The sequence below is a fragment of the Chanos chanos genome, chromosome 11 (assembly GCF_902362185.1).
Source record: "Chanos chanos chromosome 11, fChaCha1.1, whole genome shotgun sequence".
NCBI lineage: Eukaryota > Metazoa > Chordata > Actinopteri > Gonorynchiformes > Chanidae > Chanos > Chanos chanos.
The window spans coordinates 3621130-3642752 of NC_044505.1; the positions used below are offsets into that span (position 1 = coordinate 3621130).

A 21623-nucleotide genomic window follows, 5' to 3' on the forward strand; every position below is an offset into this window, starting at 1 on the left:
CCCCCCCCTTTTTTTTTTATTATTGTGCAGGAGAAATAATAGGCTTAGAACTCTCTATTCATATTTTCAGCGAGGCGGTACAGATTTCTAGAGAAGCGTTTCCATTTGGCATTTTATAACCAGTCTTGGCCAAGCCCTGCGTTTCCAAAAAAAAAGAAAGAAAGAAAAAAAAAGAAAAGGAAAAAAGAAAAAGAAAGAAAGGGAAAAAAAAAAAAAAAAAGAGGGAGGCCTCAGATGTGGTTTTAAGAGAAATTCATTGCGCGGAACTTGAGCTGGCCAGAGGCCTGCAGAAACTCCAACATTCACAGAATGAGACAGCGAGAGAAAGAGAGAGGGTGGAGGAAACAGAGTGGGGGGGGTCACTGAACTGGCGGCCAGGATGAAAGTGGAGAGTTATCAAAAAAAAAAAAAAGGGAAAAAGGAAAAAAAAGAAGAAGAACGGTGAAGTCTGATGATCAGAATGATCAGATGGAGAATAATGGTTTTGACTCCTGATTGAATGACCCAGCGTGTCCAAGTCCATGGCTCTTCAAAACATCCTAAAACAACGGAGCGGAAACAGCTCTCTCAAAGAGAAAGAAAACAGAATGTTATGACTGTGTGAATGTGTGTGTGTGTGTGTATGTTTTGTGCAGAGAGAGGCAAGTGGTCAGTTGGATGCAGGTTTGTGAGGTGTAAAACCCTGAAGAAGCTCCCCGTCCCGTGGTAAACCCAGAAGAGCTGGTCAGGTTTTAAACGCTAGCTATACATTTCCCCTCACGCTTTCCTCACGCTGGCAGGGTTTGTGCTCTGCTCAATTACCTCATCCTCACTCGGAGTGCAGACGTGGGGGGAAAAAAAGGAAGCAGGAATTTTATAATAATCGTTTTCCACTTCTTTAATTCATATCCAACAAGGGCTCAATGCCAGCAGCTACGGAGTGTGTGCGTGCGCGTGTGTGTGTGTGTGTGTGTGTGCGCCTGTGAGTGAGGGAGTGTGTTTATGAGAGACAGACAGAGATTGTGTGTGTGTTTATTTGTATGATTGTGTGCGTGTGCGCATGTGTGTGCGCACGCGTGTGTGTGTGTGCGTGTGTGTGTGCAAACAGTCGGAGGGACGGTAAGTTAAGTGGCGATGACAGATTCCCATGCTGTTAAATCTCTGTGAAAGCTCTTCTCATCCCCATTTATGCCTGCCCAAAGCTCACCTTCACTCTGTTTGACTTTCCGCTGAGAGAGACAGAGAGAGAGAGAGAGAGCGCGCTACCCGAAAATAGCAACTGACAGAGGCATTAATTGACCTACATACACAACCTGATGAATAAATCGATTAAATAAATCCCTGACTGTTATTTTCTACCGAAAGAAAAAAAAAAAAAAGACCCATGAATTCTCTTCCCACAGAAAGACTCGTGTAGGTTTGGGTGTGTTAAAGTGTTGGCAAAGACGTAACGCTTTCAGAGTTACCACAAACTAAACGAAGTCGACGTCATACGTGGACACACACACACCCAACACTGAATCCTAAACTCAACCCCGTCACGCACCATGCCAGACCAGGTGCTCGCACTCAGAACAGCAGGAATGCTTGACCTTTCCACAAACACGGGGTGAAAACACACACACACACACACACACACGTGCGCCTGCTTGATTCACAGCTACAAGAGGCACTAAAGTACCCAAGTGAGAATGAGAAAGAAAGAAAGAAAAAAAAAAAAAACACATCCTGGTTCGGTCGACCAGCTCTGAACTGGGAGAGTGAGGGGGAGAAGTTTAAATAAATAACCAATTAGCATTGAGAGGAGAGAGAGAGAGAGAAAGAGAGAGGGAGAGGGAGAGGGAGAGAGGGCCTGAGGCCTACTGGGAGGTGTTAGAAGTGGAATGCGTTATTGGCAGGACGGCCTTATGGCCGTGGGGCTTAATGTAACCAAACCCAATTAATGCTGAAGAGAAGGGCGGGGAGGGGGGACGGGACGGGGAGAGCCACGTGCCCACAGTAATGAGAGAAACGAGATGATGGAGAGAAAGGGGGGGGGGTGAACGAATGCAGGAAAGCCTGCCCTGGAGAGGCAAAAACACACACACACACACACACACACACACACACGCACGCACGCACAACATCAATGAAACCTCTCTCTCCCTCCCCAATTTCCCCTTCAAAGAGTACAAATACACCACGACGCAGCCAACCTAAACAGGCCGGCCAACATACAGTAAAGAAACACCCACAACTACAAATTTACAGATTTAAAAAGAACGCCGAACCAGTGAAAGAACATTACATTCCACACAGAGATTCAGACATTTAACAACCCCTCCACGCCCCCCCCCCCCTCCCCTCTACAAAAGAATGATGAAACTATTTCAAAACACATCAGCAACTGTACCATATGACACCACTAAAAATGTACACAACATAAATTCCACTGTAAGACTCAAATTTAACACTGGGGACTGACATTTAAAACACAAGGTTATCGCACCTGAAAGATTAACTGAGAAATGGAGGGAAATTTGGAGCAAAAAAAAAAAAAAAATGAAAGAAAGAAAGAAATTCAGGTGTCAAAGTGGTTGTCCTCCAAAGAGCCAATGAGAAACAGTTCCCATCAACTGTGTCAACCGTTAGCACCCAGAGCGAGAGGGGAAAAAAAAAAAAAAAAGTAAGAAGCAACAAGACCAGCATATGTGGCCCTGGCGCTTTGACAGACGCCAACCATAAAACAAACAGACTTTGATACATCTCTGGCGCGTTGCCAGCGCCGTGTGGGAGGCAGTCTGTGGGGGGATTTGACGAACGAGACATAGCCACATAACTTCAGTTAACGCACTGTCAAAAAAAAAAACAAACCCTGTGGCTCGTTGTCCAATAGGAGAAAAGATTAAGAATGTTACCAGAGGACAATCATGACTTCTGTCCAAAGATGCTCGTTTTTAGGAATCCAACTTTACTAATAACTACTTGCCTGTGGCATCGGCGGTTCAAAAAAGGCACCAACATCGGCTGCCTCAGACACAATTAGCTCTTACAAAGCACAGGCAACGCACCCCATAGAAAACGATGGGCGTCGTGTTGAGGTTGTGTTAAGGTTACACGGGGCCATTGTGTGTAGGTTGTACAGAGGTTACAGGGGCGTTGTGTAGAGGTCGTGTGTGTTTTATAGAACTTTGTGGGAGTGTTGTGCGTAGGTCATGTGAAGGTTGTTAGTATGGTTTTTTTGGGGGGGGCGGGGGGGGCAAACGCTGTGAGCTTAAAAGCAGGCTTTAGTATAGTGGTTTTGTGCATCTCTTACTTAACGTTTAAGTGTTGTGTTTGAAGCCTTTAGACACTGCGAGGACATTTTGTGTAAGTACTTGGTGGTTTGTGGATGCTATGTTGTGTGCAGCTAGCGTATGAGTTTCACAGACATTGTGTGTGAATGTCTGAAAGAATGAGTATGTTTTTGTGTGTGTGTGTGTGTGTGTGTGTGTGTGAGAGAGAGAGAGAGTATGTAAGTGTGTGTGTGTGTGTGAGTGAGAGACAGAAAGAGTGAGTGAGTGAGTGAGTGAGTGAGTATGTGTGTGTGTGTGTGTGTGTGTGTGAGAGAGAGTGTGAGTGTGTGTGTGTGTGTGTGTGTGTGTGTGTGTGAGTGTGTGCGAGAGAGAGAGGGAAGGTGGTTGAGAGGACATTGGGTAAGTGCTTGACTCGATGCTCTGAGGAAACTGTAGTGTGGTGGTTGGGAGGTTGTGTATGGGTTGTGTGTGAGGTTCACATACACGGTGAGGACATTTGGTGTGAATGTGAGATAAGATGAATGTGAGAATCTAAGTGTGTGTGTGTGTGTGTGTGTGTGTGTGTGGTGTGAGAGTGTGTGTGTGAGCGTTCGTGTGCTGTGTGTGCTCTGTGTGCTGTGTGTGTGTGCGTGCGTGTGTGCGTGTGTGCGTGCGTGCGTGTATGTGTGCGTTGTGTGAGTGCTTGGCTGAGAACTCTAAGCAGGCTGTAGTGTATTCACCTCCAGGCTGGGTGCAGGACTCATTAACACAGCAGGACCTGATCACATCAAAGCTCTGAGAAAAGGTCAAACATTCCACTGGACTGGGCCGGTCAGCAGGGCCACCTGCCCCCACTGACCAACACACACACACACACGCACGCACGCACGCACAATTTCAACTGACGCACAACTACAGCAAGTGCACCATGACACACATACCAACAAACACACACACACACCATGCGGACAGAGAGAGAGACACACACACGCGCGCGTTTTTCTTTTCTGTCATACAGCTAGAGCACCGCACTTCACCTAAAAATCACACACACACACACACACACACACACACACACACACACACACACACACCTCTCTCCTCCAGCAGGCTTAGAATCTCCTCACAGCTCACCCATAATGCTGTAGGGTTTTATCATTAGCACACAGTGTCTTCCTGACCACAAAGCAAGTTTGACTGCTTATTTATTCTGTCAGCCCAGTGCCAACCTTTCTCTCTATTTATATCAGCGCGCACAGCAGCACGAGCAGCCTGTTCCCACCCCAGTTAGCCGCGCGAGCACTAACAACGCCGCCAGAGCTCCGTTCACCGTCTGTGGAGCTCCGACGTCAATAAGTACACAACACAAGGAGCCGCCGACCTCCGTGCCAAACCTAGCCCTCTCCGCAATGACAAGGCACGAGGGAACCAGGAGACAAAAAAAAAAAAAAGGAAACCCAGACAGAGAGAGAGAGAGAGAGAGAGAGAGAACTCAGTAAAAAGAAAGATGGAGGGGGTTCATTGGTATATACCTAGGCTGTGGGGGGTTGACGGAGGATTTGCCTGCCATACTTAGGTATCAGTGCATTTGCACAGGTATTCTGTGTGTGTCTGTGTAAGAGAATGGCTGTCAGTCTGGATTTGGGGAAATGACTACGTGCCCTGTGTGTGTGTGGTTGTGTGTTTGGCTGAGGGGGGGGCTTGCCCTGGTCTTTGTGTATGCCTCTAAGAGTCAGTCTCAGGAGCTTTCATGACTGATCTGAGAACAGCAGCTAAGAGTCAGAGTAAGGGGTGCCAAGGAAGCTTCTCTGTAATACGTGTGTGTGTGTGTGTGTGTGTGTGTGTGTGTGTGTGTGTGTGTGTGTGTGTGAATAGAACGCTACATGTGACAAACGGGAGCTCTCTCTCTCAGCTAGCGTGTAGAGTGACCTAGTTTTTCATACATCGACGGCACCGCAGTCTTACTGAAAACTAATCAAGCAATGGATCCTGCATTCAAATGAGACAGAGGACAAAGGAATGAGAGAGAGAGAATATTTGTTCTATTGGAACAATCGGCGTTTTGAATGAAAGAGAGAGGGAGAGGGACCACGAGGGTAAAAAGAGGCAGGTTTCGCTAATTAACGGGAGCGTCTCCGCGACTCGACCATCTTTTTCGAGTGGATGTTTAACCCCCTCAGGCCGGGCCCCGGGCGCCTGCACCTGTATTTGGCCACTGAAATGAACTTCTGACCCCCTTGCTCACCTGAGAGATGACCCTATCACCCTGACACACCCTTCTCTCTGAGTTAATAGGCTATGTTTTCTGGAGACTTGCTGCACAGTGTTACCATTTAGTTAAATATAGCAGCCAAAACTGGCTGTGTTATTTCATAAACACAAGACGTTATGGAGTCCATACATGCTAATGCATATTCTTTAATAAAGAATTTCCAAACTGCAGGCCAAATGACTCCTCCTCTGTAAGGGAACTCCTCAGTTTTCTCTTACAAGAAGAATGGGATAGCTGGTATTGTCGTACGGAGTAACCCCATTAATTCTGTCCTCCTTTTCTCCCTCTCTCTTCCTTTATGGCGGCCTTTTCTTTCAGAAGGTGGGAACAATTACTACGTTACTACCAGACCACTGACGTTAGTCTGTCTCCACACACTAGGATGGATTAACCGGTTAGCAGCTACACAACTACTTTTCAGCTGGGAATTAGCCAGAGAATATCCACTCACTCAACCACTCTCTCTACACACACACACACACACACACACACACACATACACACACACAAAGCAAAGCAAAGCAAAGAGTAATCCGTCGTGAACAAATGGCTTTTCTCCACCCTTGTATGACTAGGGCAGCACTTCAACAACCTTCTATAAGTCTCTTCTCTCTCTTTCACTCACACACACACACAACCCCCCCCCCCCCCCCCCTTACATTTGTTACTTTTGAAGGAGTGCTTTTGTGACTATTGTCAGCGCCAATGCAAACAAAACATGGCCAGTGTTCAAACATGGCCAGACAGAGTGATGAATCCTCTAAAAGCGTGCGATTGCTTCGGTTTCTTCCTTTCTTCTTTTCCTGTCTCACTCAGTGAATTAACTATTCGACAACAGAAAAGAAAAAGAAGGGAGCTGTTTTTTTTTTGGGGGGGGGGTGTCCTCTGAATTAGAACCAACTGGTCCGCAAACAAAGAATTTCACATTATAATGCAAACGTTTCATATAACAACATGCATGGCAATAATTAATCTGTGGTTAAGAGATGAAAAAAATAAATACATAAATAAAATAAAATAAAAATACAATAAAAAGAGGGGATGTGTTTAAATGAAAGCTTTTGCCAGCGCGTGTGTGATTTTAAACTGTTGGCGTCTGTGGAAGACAAGTCTTCTCTTTCAGCCATTAACTCAAAAGTCGGGTCAAATATGAATCTGCTGCTTTTGAATAACTGAATACATTTTCCACCTCTTTCCTTTCCCCTTCTCTCTCTCTCTCTCTCTCCTGAGCACAGATGTGAATGAGCCTGCACCAGTCCTCCTGAGAACTGGGCACTATCGGAAAACACAATCTCCACCAGCGCTTCCACAGGATGTGGTTTCCTGACAGACGGCAGGTTTTAGAGACGTTTAAATGGTTTGATTTGGCTCAAATTCCCTTTTCCTCTGCCGAGAACTGGCCTACTCCATCCATTTTATTCAGACCCAGACTCAAAGCCTCTGGTTCTGGTTCTGGTGGGGGCTGTGACTGGACGGGTTGATTCTGTCTTGGTCTAACAGTGAAGCTCTGTGTGAGATGGACTGATCAGTCATTGGATGTTTGATGGTAAACAGCTAAAAGTGCTGGCAAACCTCTGATGTTCAGTGCTTTGGGCACATGCGAAACGCAAACTATACCTGTTCCCCTGGGTGCAAGAACCCCCTCTATCACCTCACACAAACACACACACACACACAGAGGCAGGCACAGAGGCCTCCAGATCCAATAGCCTTCCGGATATACCACTGCCAACAGTGATACCTGCCATTTTTAGATTTGAATACACACCCCTTCCCACACACCACACACACGCACACACACACACACACACACACACATTCACCGTAAATTGGTCACAGTCTGCCTCACTATCTCTTCACGTAACCAGACCTGGACGACTTACATGGGCATCCATCTCCTGCACACTGGCTTTCTTTTTTTTTTTCCTTTTTTTTTTTAACGAAGCTGAAAATCCCATTTCCTTACATGTGAAAGTTCCCCAGAGAAACAGAAGATGCTTTAATAGCTGCCGCAGTTGGCTGATCAAAGACAGGCAGCAGCACAAACGTACTCTGATCAGACGAACAAACACATTCTTACCGAAGTTTTTTATGGGTTTCATCATCTGACATCAACCAACTACTACTGAGGGTAAACAACAGAGTGAGAGAAAGAAAGAGAGAGAGAGAAACTGTGTATGTGTGCGGAATCGATTGTGAGAGATTTCGCGCGTGTGTGTGTGCGTGTGTGTGTAAAAAATGGAGGGAAGAAGCTCAGTGTAGCTCTCATCAGAACTCAGTCAAACAAAAAGCCAGATCTGTACACCTTCAATACCAACAGTTTAAATGTCTCAAAATGTAAAAAAAAAAAAAAACAAAAACCACTATGCTTTTGCCACGGGTCCCTTCAGCAAAAAAAAAAAAAAAAAGCACCTGACCAACTACCAACAAGACCAACTACATCCAAACATCAGCCAACAAACAGGATTCACATTAATTAGCCGGTCGGGGGTGCTCAAAAGGCCCAACACCACGAAGAGTTTGGATAAGAGCAGAGATCAAAACTGTCGTCCAATTAATATCCATTTCTACACACGAAGACCTAACGTAGCAGGCCTCACTCGTACGCTGGCCGAGAAGGGGGAGGGGGGAAAAAAAAAAGTATACTAGTTAACAGTTATTTGGCTATGTGTAGCTTGCAGTGTTAGGGGTATGACCTGTCTCTGTAATGAGGCAGTGAGTGAGGTGAGCGTGAGCTTGGTTGGGCGGTGTTTCAGTGCTACATTCAGACAGTTTCTGCAACAGCTTCATAGTCCTGGGTACCAAAGTACAATGTCCATTATAGGACCACGGAGGGCAAGAACGGGGGGGGGCTATGTGGGTGGTGGTGGGGGGGGGGGGCGGGCAGGAGCGGGCACGCGCTCCTACCACAATAGCCGGCTGGTTCGTTAGCTCCGTGGCGATTCCCCATCGCTCGCGCCTCCAAAACATCCCGGCCGATAAATACGGGGACATCTGCAAGCGTAATCACCCTATTGTGTCCCCATTTTCTGCTCTGCTGGAGGACAGCGGGGCAGCTTCTCTTTTCTCCACCTCTCTCTCTCTCCCTCATTCCTTCTTTCCCTCCCTCCTCCTCCCTCTCTCTCTGCCCGTAGCCTGCTCTCTGTTCTCTGTCGTCGTGACGTAGAGATTACAGTAATGGTTGCACAGGTAACAAACCCCCCTAATCTGGGCCGTCGTCAAATTACACATAATTGCTCCGGCTCACTCATTAATTTCAGACAGGAAGGCAAAAAAGCACCCATCCTCTCCTCTCCTCTCGTCCTCTCTCTCTCTTTCCAAGTCTCATCCTCCTTCCTTCCAACACACAACCTTCCAACCTCCCTCCCCCCTCCTCTAATTCTCTCTCTCTCTCTCTCTCTCTCTCTCTCTCTCTCGAGTAGCGGCCAAGACTTTCTCTCCCTCTCTAGTAGGAGGCAGGAGGCTTTGAAAAGATCAAAGGCAAGGCCGCGAGCAGTGGTGCACCCTGGGAATACGCCGCTGCTCTCCGCTCCCCTGCCCCATTTTCCAGCGTCATGTCGGATTGCAGCTGGATTGCATTTCACCAGTTTTCTTAATACTCTCGGTTTTGACTTTGACATCAGTGATCCCCCCCACCACTTCTTCAAAAACAAGAGAGAAGAGAGAAGAAAAAGAGAGAGAGACAGAGGGAAGGGAAGTGCAGGCAAGGGAAGGGAAAGAGAGAGAGAGAGAGAGAGGAAAAGAAGGAAGAAGGAATACAAATAGAGGAGAGAAATACAACCAGAGAATAGGAAAGGGGGGTATGAACAGAGAGAGAGAGAGAGAGAGAGGGAGCAAGAGGAGGGATTAAAAAAAAAAAAAAGAGTAAGAGCAAGCACGAGAGAGAGAGAGAGAGAGAGAGAGAGAGAGCGAGTGAGCGAGCAAGCGAGCGAGATTTTTATTTTCACAACTCCATAATTGGGTAGATCAAAGGGAAAAAAGAGGGGGGGAGAAGCAGCATTTGTTTTCAATTCTGTGGCCAATATGAAAGGAGCGACAAAGTTTTACGAGTTTCCCCCAAAATTAAAGACAGAACTCTTTTTCCCCATTCAAAGAACAGGGTGTCTTTTTATGATGAAGACCACACAAAATGAACTGATAGCACACACCCCTCCCTTCTATCACAAGCTAGAACACAGAGAGAGAGAGAGATAGAGAGAGAGAGATAGACAGAGAGAGAGAGAGAGTGTTACTACATTACTATGCTGAGAGGGACTGTAGCAAAAGGAGCAGTTGACATGTCGAGCAAAAAGAGGGACAGACTGAGGGACAGACTGAGAGACAGAGCATAGAGGGAGAAATAAAGAGAGAGAGAGAGAGAGAGAGAGAGAGAGAGAGAACGAACTGGGTTTTAGATCCATGCATCCATGTACATCCATTAAACAGCGCCGGCTAATAACAGGGCTTTGGTGACACATTCAACCCTTTGTACTGTAACTCAGAGGACGGGTCTACACTAAACCTCCTCCACACAGGGAACATTAATATTTCACCACAGCCCGGGAAAAAAAATAATGAGCTTCTGAAAAATATGAAACGCAAAGACAAGGAAAAAAAAAAAAGAAAAAGGAATGCTACCGATGCTAAGACAAAGTCCTGTTCATTTCTCAGTCTGAATTAAACAGGAGCGGTTTTTACCCTTTAAAACACAACGTTAAACTCTCAAACGTCCATCCGTCGGACGGCCGGAGAGAGTCGTGTATCCCACACATCTCCAAAAAAACACAAACCAGTTAAATTCTCCTCATTAAGAATCCTAATGGAGAAGCCTTCAGCGTTTCGGTTTTGGTGCTGAAAGCATAAAGGGTTTAAAAATAAAAATTAAAAAAAAAGAAAAGAGAGAAAAAAAAAAGGCGTACACTTGCGTTGAGCTGGCAGTGAGTCACGCGTTGAAGTCACTGCAGAGCGGCGGGAGCCGACGCCGCGGCGCGAGGGCGAGCGAGGTCACGGCGAAAAGCGCGGAGAGAGACCAAACAAAAAGGGGCGAGGAGACGACAAGCGTGGCACACGCAGACAAAACATGTCGACCAGGCTCACTCAGGCCTCTCCACCTCAAAGTCCAGCCCCACACAAAAGGCAGAGAGGACCCCCAGACACAGACACAGAGACAGAGAGAGAAAGAGAGAGAGAGAGAGAGAGAGAGAAGGGGGGGGGGGGGGGGGGGGGGGGGGCGACAGCAGGTGCTGGGACAGGCTGAGGACGGTGCTGCTGAGCGGGATCCGTCAGCGGTGCTTTTACTGGTGCTGACTGGGAGCTGACACCGATATCCTGTAAAGCTTTCAATATCAGAGACAGCTAAAAAAAAAAAAAAAAAAAAAACCCTCTCAAACTGAAAAGAAAAGTCTCGACTGAACCTGCACTATGAAGAACTAAATTAACACGAGCGTCTGAACGAGTGACTCGCGTGTTTTTGAAAAAAGATTATATATAAATATATATATTCTGGTGGTTTCTCCCCGTTAGCTTTTCCTAAAAGACCAGCATCTTCTTTGAAATGTTGTAATTAATTAATCACGTTGCAGGGTTGTTCTGGGGGTGGGACACGAGAGTCGGGGGGGAGCTGGTATATTAATTGTCAGTGTGAAAAGGATACAGTTCACACCAAACACAGCACGACCAGAACACTTCTATGTACACAAACACAGCATAAAAAAAGGAAAACATTAAAACCAGCTTTTTCTTAGGGCAGATAAATAAGCCAAAGCCTACGCCAAGTCTGGACGGGTAACAAATCAATTCCATTGCAAAAAAGGCCTCTAAATTTCAAATGATAAATTATTTAACAGCTGCAAAGCAACCATATAGCAGTAAATAATAGAAAAATGTATCAGAAACTCAAACTTTATATATTTAAATCAAGTTGTGATTATCTTACAAATATGATTTTCAATTAGCCTCAAAAGTTGTAGACTCGATAACGACTGTTATTTGGATTTTAAAAGTAGCGAGTGGTTAGCATACATTGTCTGTCGCCACTGGTAACCATAAGATGCTATTTCAAACACCAACCTGTAGCTGTTACGACTCCCTGGATCTGCTGACAGAATCTAAACTAATATTTAAAACAATTAACTATAACAACAAATGCAATTTAAACTTTTTCTTTAAGAAAAAAAAATTAATTTCAACAGTCCAAACCATCAGGCGTTAATTTTTTGTCGTAAGTTCAGCGAGATCTGGACACATGGAGTCAATATGTGCGCGGTTTTCCAGTGCAGGAGCTTCAGGATGTGAATTGCGTATTGATGGGTCTGTTTATAAAACTCCAGCGCATTTCAACACTTCAAACGTTCCGAGACATTAGCGCTCTGGGAGGCCTGGGGTACACAAGTGTTCAAACCTGCATAGCAGACGATACACCCCCACCCCCCCCCACCCCCCAAAAAAAAAAAACCCCGCTTCAACATACGCTGTCGATGTGCAGATAAAATGGGAGGTGTGGGGTGGGGGTGGATGTGTTTGATTGCGACTGAGCACTTTCGTATGCCATTACTCAAGTTGCTCCAATCACACAACTCTCAGAGCATTTTAAACATACATTTCAAACTTAAAAGAAACACAGCATTTAAAACCTTCACAGTAGCGACTGTCACCTTGTGACCAAGGCATATATGCAGCATGCTGGGTAATGTAGTTTTTAGGAATGACACAGATACAGGGAAGGGGGGAGGAAAGGAGGGGGAAAAAAAAAAAATTGTGGTGCAAAATCCCGTTAGGTAAGCCAGGGTTTGGGGGGGTTTTGCGATTCCACGGAAGGCTGGAGATCCGTTACGTCCCACATCAAAGGATATATTGGGAGAGTGGGTGGGGGAGGGGGGGGGGGGGCTTCTACCCTCCAAGCCACACAGCCAGTGGGCACTCAGTCACAGTAGGAGAGGGAAAAATAGAGTGGGACCAAACGCCGGCCCTGTAGCAGCTCCTGTACCAAGAACCAGCTTTGGTTCCACTCTGACTCCGCGACCAGTTACTTCTGACGCACTCAGCACATGCTGCTACGCAGTCTTTCTGGGTTCAGTTTTTGAATTCAAAAACAAGTCTTCCCTTCCCAGAAAACACGTCGAGAAGGCACGTTATCGGCGCCAGCGACTCCGTGGAAAAGAACAGCAAAGGTGAGTAATTAAAAAAAAAACAACAAAAAAAACCAAGACCTTCTTTTCTAGTGATTAGAATGCCCAAACCTTCTCATTGTTGCTCTTGCAAAGCCAAATTCAAAGCTCCATGAACATAAAGGCTCAAAACTTGTGATATCATCTGTGTTACCTTACCACCGCCTTCAGTGTGTGTGTGTGTGTGTGTTTAAGAGCTTCTGGCTGCACTCCCATTACAAGGTGTTGGCTAATTGATGGATTACAGTGAGTGAATACACTCGCGTGTGTAGGTGTGTACATATGTGTGTGTGTGTGTGTGTGTGTGTGTGTGTTCACTTCAGAGAGTTCAGAAATGACTCACAAAGCATGGTAAGCAATAGTTTCGTCAACTGTTTTTTTTTTTTTTTTTTGGTTCAGTGATGAAGATTTTAGCTTTGGGCAGTGTGACTTGAAAACCAGTCTCTCCATATGAAATCATTCTAGAATAATCCAATATGCAACAGCAAAAAACCTCACACAAAGCTCTACTGAGAAACAGAGAGACGAATTCGACTTTGGTGCCAGAATGAAACCAAGCCCTTACAAAAAGCGTTCTCCCAACCCTCATTCAAGAGACAAAAACATATTCGAAGAGGAAAAAGAGAAAGAGAGAGAGAGAGAGAGAGAAAGCATAATCAGCTATCGTTTGTTACATCATCTAAGGATAACAGAGAACGTTACTGGAATTTACAAACAAACAAAAAGAGGCCCATTTTTTCTTCGACATTACAAAAGGACTTAATCTGAACAGAGCGTACTGTTGGAAACAAGAGGCTAATGGTTTGTCTCATAGTATGTCCCTCAGACGAGCCCCCGGGTGGAACTGCCATCCTCTAAAGCATCGAATCACAGCCACGTGCCAATCGCCGATCACCTGCGAACGGATGCTAACGGCTTAGCGGGTCAGTGCCAGCAACCCGGCAGAGCTGCAGAAACGTTCAAGTCGGAGATCTTCACCTCTCTCAATTTCTCCTTCGCCCTCTTTCTCTCTCTCTCTCTCTCTCTCTCTCTCTCTCTCCTTTTTCTTTCTCCTCTCTCTGATTTCTCCTTCTTTCTCTTTTCTCTCATGTTGTAAATGCAGGTACAGGAGCCGAAAACTTCGCCTGTCATTAGAAATCTTACAGCTCAATGACTGGGTAGGCGCTCTGTGCTCAGGAATGTCCTGGCCAATGAAAATCAATCCAAACTAGGGGAAAATGAGAGAGAGAGAGTGTGTGTGTGAGAGAGAGAGAGAGAGAGAGAGAGAGAGAGAGAGAGAGAGATGGAGGGGGGGCAGCAGCAATCAGCCTTTGATGTGGGTGAAAACTGATCCGGGGTCTTGGAGATACTGTGTCCACATATTTGGACGACAGAGAGAGAGAGAGAGCGAGAGAGAGATAGAGAAAGAAAGAGAAGGAGAAAAAAGGGGGAAAGCCTCTTGTGTTGCCATGTTAACCCACTGGCCTTCAGCTGGAGAAACAGGCAAAAAGGCTTTTAGACGACTTCTGTTTACTGAAGACAGTATAAACAGACAGAGAAATATCCAGTCAAAATTTACATTAATTCATTTCTAACCACATCCAAAAGACTCAACGACACTGATTCTCCATATGACGCTAAATTAATTCGATACGTAAGTGAACGTTTTATTTCAAGACATCGAAAATTATTAAGAAGATGTGAGATGACAACGGTAAGAAAACAGCAACAAAGACAGTTATGTTCAAATATGACCAGGCAGGAGTGAAGAACTTACACTCAGAGAAAAGAACCACGGCTAACACCACTACATCTACAGTTGGTCCACGCAGACAACTGTGTATACCCCCCCCCCCAAAACAAAATCAAATTTCGCTACAAGTCTGTCTCCCCTCATCTATTCACCTCTGGGGGAAGACATAAAAGGCTGAGCAGATTTTTGGGTACGTAATCCTAACCATTCACACAGCCCAGGCAGCAACAGCTCACAAGACACCAGGTCACACCCTCACCGCCGTGGAAACAGATGGGGGTTTTTTGGTCACCGTTTGAGACAGCGTGCGGTGTGTGTGTGCAGTGAGGTTGGTTGGGGTGTGTGTGTGTGTGTGTGTGTGTGTGTGTGTGTGTGTGTGAGAGAGAGAGAGCCGCGGCCATGTGAGGTTTAAAAACACACACTGAGCCCAGAGACAGCCTACAGCAGGAGCAGCAGCAGTAGTCAGTCCTCACAGGCACCCGGCCATATTAGAGCCAGGGTGCCTTCCCCAACACAAAACAGCACCAAACAGGATTATAGTGGACAGCTGCTAGCGTGTCCGCTCTCTCTCGCTCGCTCTCTCTCGCTCTCTCTCGCTCGCTCTCTCTCGCTCGCTCTCTCTCGTTTGGTGGTGTCTGTAGCATCAGTGGTGGGTAGGGACGGGTTCGTTGGAAATTGGAACCAAGACAACTATAGGACAGGAACAGTGTGTGTTTGTGTTCCTGTGTGTGTGTGCGTGTGTATGTGTGTTGAGAGCAGTTGGAAAACATCATTATGATTTGCGAAGGGATGTTATTATTAGATGATAATCAATGAGAGGTAAATACAAAGTCCTGTGACGCTACATGAATTAGTTTCTGAACAAACTGCTTCCAGAAGCGTCAAGGCACGTCCATTAAATTCTTACTGCATCTTAATGCAAATCTGTACAAAACAAAGACTACAATTAAAAAAAAAAAAAGTAAATCAAGGGAAAAATTCCGGGGGCCCTGAGGTCTCTCATCCATTTGAAAATCCGAGTGGCACAACAAGAATTTTCCGTGTATGCCAAAATGGTTGCCAAGATACGGGTCACAACATTTACAGTTACGCAAGCTGATCACCCATCCGTGGATGAGTCCGAGCCCAAAACGTTGCGTGTTCCCGTTAGCAGAAAACGCGAGCGATTTCTTTTAAAAGAAAAAAAAACAAAACAAAAACAACAGACATTCAAACAACAAACAAACAAGGCTTTTGTTGTTGTTGTTGTTGTTGTTTTGAAATGTGTGCGGTTCAGGGCTTGCAGAGGGGCGACGTAGGACGCCCGAGAAAGACTCGGCCCGTCTCGGCCCGTCTTTCGGAGGAGTCCCTGCGTAAGGGAGTCGATACTCACCGTTCTGGGCATCGGAGGCGAGAGAGAACCGTTGTTCATGTAGGAATCGTTGCTCATGTTTCCCATCATAATGTATCCCGGGTAACCTGGGTACGGATGGCCTTTGCTGTACATGTCTGGGTGTTTGCCTGGAAAAGACAACAAAAACAACAACGACAACAACCGTAAGGCTTCAGATCTTACATCTCAAATTCTTACCAAAAAAAAAAAAAAGAACGTCTGATAAACAACCGTGAAACATCTGACTGCAAAGAGCTTTGTTAAAAATATATCCCTCCAAATGGGAGGAAAATAAAAAGTTGGAGTCCTATAAATCCAATCTGTTGGCTATTTTGTACATATGGAATTAGATAATCTGTAAGACAGCCAAGGCCTAGAAGTCATTTAATACTTCCAATGGCAGGGTCAAAAATTCATGGTAGTATAATATGAATGAACGAATTGAATGAATGAAACCAAAGAGGCGTTTTTGACCTTAGATGATCAGAGGTTAATTAGTACATTTATTCTCGATCTGTGCGCGGTCCCAAACAGAGGCTGTTTTCACATGGCTGCCGTAATGAGGATCTCTGTCCTCTGACCCCCCTGTTCCATCTTTTGTCCCCCACCCCCCACCTCAGCGCCGCCGCCCCCCCCCCCCCCCCCCCCCCCCCCCCCAAAACCCACGCCTGCCGAGGATCAGCACGTCGTCCTGGAGAACAATGGATGCCCCTCCGCGCAAATTAGCCACAATTAAAGAGTGACACACACACACATGCACACACACAGAGAGTCTGTATCCAAACACACACTGCCCCCGCTGTCTGATGAGGCCCCAAACCTGGGCGGGGAGGGCAGGCGCCTTGTTTCCAGGGGCCGGTGGCACAGACTGTGAAAGGAAAAGGGTGGGACAGCGAAAAGGGGGAGAGGTGGGTGGGGGGGATGTTGCTAGCATGCCAACACGACCCCCTTCTTCTTAAGCACAGGTGAGAGATTTGGGGAAGTGTGTGAGATGTTGGTGACTTGTTGTGAAGCAGGACAATGAAGTGCTTGGTTTAACGGGGAGGGTGGGAGCGGGGGTGTGGAGTCAACGGGGTGGGGGGGGAGGTGGGGGGGTTGCTATTCACAGAGAACAAAAGGGGGCAGACACTTTGGTGTGACTCCCTTCCGAAAATCATCTCGGACTGCACGACTGAGGGCCAAACACGAGAGAACAAATGACACCAGTCCCTTCGACCCAAGCAACATGTTGTCAGTGGCAATAGCAGCTGTGTGTGTGTGTGTGTGTGTGTGTGTGTACGCAGGGAGGCCAGGACTCAGCCGATCAAGCTCTAACGGCACGTGCTGTTTTGTGTCATCCCAAAACTTTGCTGTGTTGTCATTTTACTGAGCAAACGCTTCGGAAATGAACACGTCAAAACTTCTGAACCGAGCAACTGAGTTAGTGTCGATTTGACATCATTTATAAAAAGCCACGTAGCTCTAATTAAAATAACATTTTTAGAGGGGGGACCTGTTCGAAATAACATTACTGATTTGTTTTACTTAACAGCAGATGGTGGAAACTACAGCTGAGAGTTAAACGAATCATTTGCCACACACTCGTTCTCCTTGAATTTGTGTCAGATGTTTACATGAGACGATGGCTTATTATTTTTCCCCAATATTAACAATTGTCCATCTCTAAATTCATTTATATATATAGACACACACACACACACACACACACACACACACACACATATATATTTAAAAAAAACAACAACAACCAATAATCATTTAAATGGAACCTAACCTAAAAGAGTTTCTATTTCATAAAAAAACATCAAAGGACAAGTTCATGTTGTATCGACACACTTTCCTCTCACCCTTGTGAACAGTTGCTAAGCTTCTGAAAAAATTATGCAAATAGGATTTTACACTTAAAAAAAAAAGGAAAAAAAAGATAACCCTTTCCTGTTACATAAACCCACAGAGCGCACAACACGGGGGAACAGAGAATAATCCGGAGCCTTCTAGGAGACTGCATCACTCACCATCGTCAGGATGATCTCTGTGTTTTTCATGGTAGGAGTCGGGCGGGAGCTGGGATTGTCTGGAAGGCTGGAGACGGGAGGACAGGAAAGAAACGATCAGTTTAGTGTGGAATGAGAACAGATGTTGATTGACAACCCTATCCACAGACAGACAGACAGACAGACAGGAAAAAAAAGAGGAAGAAAGAGAAGAGAGGGCCATAATACACAACCAGGCTCTTTCTAATGAACAAGACACCAAATAGCTATATCTGCATGTGAGAGAGAGAGAGAGAGAGAGAGAACTAAAGAGGTTCAAATCATTCGGACAAGTATTTTATTAGGAGAAACTGCCTCTGGGAAATTCAAAATATGGAGAGTCGAGATGTTCTCTCCCCAAACTGAACCTCAATAAGTAAAATTCTCTGATTCACGCTGGCATGGCTTGGGGGAGTGAGAAGAAGGAGGGAAAATAAAAATAAAAAATAAATAAAAATAAAAAAAAGATAGTGATCCTCAAGTACCGCCACACTTCATCCACACTCTCTCTACTGTATCGAATTAGAATCATATGAATAAGACAAAAAAAAAAAAAAAATCATTTATTTTGGAGTTCGGTTCCCATATGATCCCTTCCGGCAGAGTCAAAGTCTTAACTGGATTCCAAATTAACACTCAACCCCTCAGTTTATTCGTTCCCTGCATCACTCTGTAATTCTCTGTGTTGTGGATGTCAAGAGGTAGCGAATTTCATTAACATGAGCTAATAGCAAAGCAAACCGTTCAGGACCGGATGTTCAAACTCAATTCGCAGTCTGTGTGTGAGGGCGAAAAAGACAGGAATGGAGTAAAAGAACTAAATATCAATGGCTTGAGCACCGCTCTTCTCAGTGAAATGTGAAGTCATATTCCATCAAAAGCATACCAGATAAATCTGTAACCAATGAGTTTTTTGAATGAGATGTGTTGATTCTGAAATTAGTTAAAAATGTAAAAAAATCCTGAAGCAATTATTCTTGTTTCCTTTTCTTTTTTTTTTTTCTTTTTTTTTTTTAAAAATGGCGTTAAAATTGAAAGGAAAAGACAAAAATACCATTGATTCCATATGCCACAACCATTTAAATCATCTAAAATTTCTCTCTGTAAATCCATTTTTAGTTCGTTTTAGTTGCTTAAATACATATCAAATTATAAGATAAAAAAGACTAAATGCTATTATTAAACATGTACTGTTAGAAATTATTCGAAATTATGAGGTACAGAAAGAGACACTGGATGCCAAAAATAGCCAAATTTTTAAACATTACTTGTTTCCCTAGCAAAATCAGAGGTAAAAATACTGAGGGGAAATGAAATTAATGCTGGGTGGCCACGTATGTGTCCTTGAAACGTCTTAAAAATAAATGTATAAATTGCAGTGCAGATTAGACGAAAATAACAATAATAAATTTAGTAGCAATTATTTTTAAAATCACTCTTTTGATCCTGCATTTGCACAAGTTGTGATACAGACACTAAATATAAAATAGATTAAAAGAAAATACAAAAAACAAAACTCACATTCATGTAAAACCATGTGTTTGAGGACAATTATAGCGTATCAACAATATGAAAAACGAGACGTGTTCACAACACCCCTTGCACGTGCCATTCATTTATGCTTCTGCTTCACAACTTGAAAAATAAACCAATTAACTCGTACGCTGTTTAAAAATAACTAGTCCGATAATATTAAATATAACCAAACATAGCCAAGCTGTAGCTCAGAAGATAAAAAAAAAAACAACAACCTTAAAATCTAAATGCACTGATGTTCCAGTGAACACACTTTGACCCATCTGGGACACTTTCTCATCCATTGAAGGGGACTCTACTCACATCGTGGCCGTTGCTGTTTGGACTTATTTCTGTCTCGCTGACCAAAGATGACTTTATTTCCGCCAAATCTCCTTCCTCCTCCGAATGACTAATCTCCGCGAATATTTGCTCCTTTTGTGGGTCTCCTTCGTCTTTGAAGGGAATCATCTCATCGGTAGCACATAGCTCCGGGTCCCCGCCACCACCTCCGCCTGCTAACTGTGGCATTTTGGATTACGGAAGAGGTCCTTCACGGCTCAAACCAGGGAAAGGGCACAAAATCCCAAAATGAAACCAGGGGAAAAATCCCCGATAGCCGTTACAATCTCTACACTCAGGGGTAGCGTGAGCGGTCTGTCTGCGAACACGCCGTCTGTGTTTTGGCTAAGCAACAGGGGCAAAACGCTTGTTCAGTTGTTTAGTTTTTTTGCGTTGCTGTGGATTCCTCGAATGATTCAGAATCCAATTAGGAAACCGTTTAGATGTTATAGTTCAAAACGAATGTTGGTAAGAAAGTTTCTATCACTGTTTTTTCAAATGTCAGAAGTTAAACTTCAAATGCGGCTTCTAAATAAGCGGGGCAAAACCCACCGCAGTGCTCTCCTTATGGTCCCGTGGTAAAATTAACAAAGTGCGCGTAAAGACTGGTATCTCGTGTATTTCCTCTTCTGTGGTTCGGTGCAAGTAACGGTCCTCTTGTGGTAAAGTATCAGGAAAAAACCCAAACAAATATACAAAAACGCAACAAGGTAAGAAAATGTGTGTTCGCCCGGAGGTAGCAAACTAAAACGTGTCCTGTAGCCTCTTAAAACAGTACTAAGTTCTGATCTCGACATAAACGGTCAAACAACATCCTTGAAGCCTCGGATTGGCTTTTTTGATTTTGAAAAGGATATAAACTTGCCAAAAAAACTGTGAAGCTTGCGTTAGTCGAAGTGTCGTGAAGAGTTCCAAACTGGAGCACCGCTCCGCGAGTAATGTAGCGAGTGTGTGTATGTGTATGTGTAATGTAGCGCTGTTCTCCTCCACCCCCCCTTCTCTCTCGCTCTCTTTCCCGCAATGACTGAGGGAGAGAGATGAAAGGAAAGCCGCCGCTTTGATTGACACCACACCGATTGACACTCCTGAGAGAAGGGGAGGTAGGGGGAATTATACATCTCTCAGAGCAAATGGGTAGACAGGAAAAGAGTGAGGGGCGGGGGTAACGGTGTCGAAGTCGACACCAATATGCTGCTTAAAGTCCTGATGGAGGGAGAATAGAAGTTAGGTGTTCTGCACAACTCTGTTTAGTGAGCGTTACAGCAATTTGTCTTGACTGTATATTTGTGGGCACCACGGAACAGACATTTACAGTAGGCGACATGTTGTTTTTATGAAGCAATTCAACATACGACCAGTTTTTGAACTGCATAGGAGAGAAAAAAAAATACCCCAACCATAATCTGGTGAAGTGCTAACAACTATATACGTTTTAAACTTATTTCATAATCTTTTCTCATACGGAGAGAGAAAGAGGGAGAATTGTTGGGTTGCAAAACAACCAGCAGAAGAACAATCGTCATTAGAACAGTTGTTATGTGCAACCGTTTTTTTTTTTTTCATTTGTCCGATTATTATCGCTGACTGACAAGCAGGCTCATCGACCACATACCAGAGGAAACGTAAAACGTGCCACACGTTACAGTGGTTTTATTGGACGCCATACAAAGAGTTTATTCTTTTGGGTGGAGTTCAGGGCGTGCTTAATTAGCAGAAAATTGACTAATTTGGGTCAATTGAACTCCATTGTTTTGTACTCCAAATTAGTGTAAAATATCCTTCGGTCGGCTTTGAATGTTCAGGCTTATTTTAGATTTACGTTATCATTTTTACAGGGTGTGTTTAATATCAGATCTGTTTAAATTTAGTAGTAAAATTAGGCTACAGTGTGTGGAAAGTTATGTTAACGACAAGATATTCTAAAAAGTTTTTTTTCACTCGGTGTGAACGTCATATTTTTTGCACTAAATAGCCTAGCT

General features: G+C 44.6%; 1 protein-coding gene across 2 annotated transcripts in view; it reads right to left on the minus strand.

The window, feature by feature from the left end:
• lef1 (lymphoid enhancer-binding factor 1) overlaps positions 1 to 19833 on the minus strand; it is a 42442-nt gene extending 22609 nt beyond the window's left edge. For both annotated transcript variants that reach the window (XM_030788201.1, XM_030788202.1), the window contains exons 1-3: positions 19627 to 19833; positions 17770 to 17836; positions 15755 to 15882 (exon numbers count right to left, since the gene is read on the minus strand). In XM_030788201.1, coding sequence (XP_030644061.1) covers positions 15755 to 15882; positions 17770 to 17836; positions 19627 to 19833 — 402 coding nt within the window. The remainder of the gene's footprint in view (positions 1 to 15754; positions 15883 to 17769; positions 17837 to 19626) is intronic.
• Positions 19834 to 21623: the final 1790 nt, after the last annotated feature.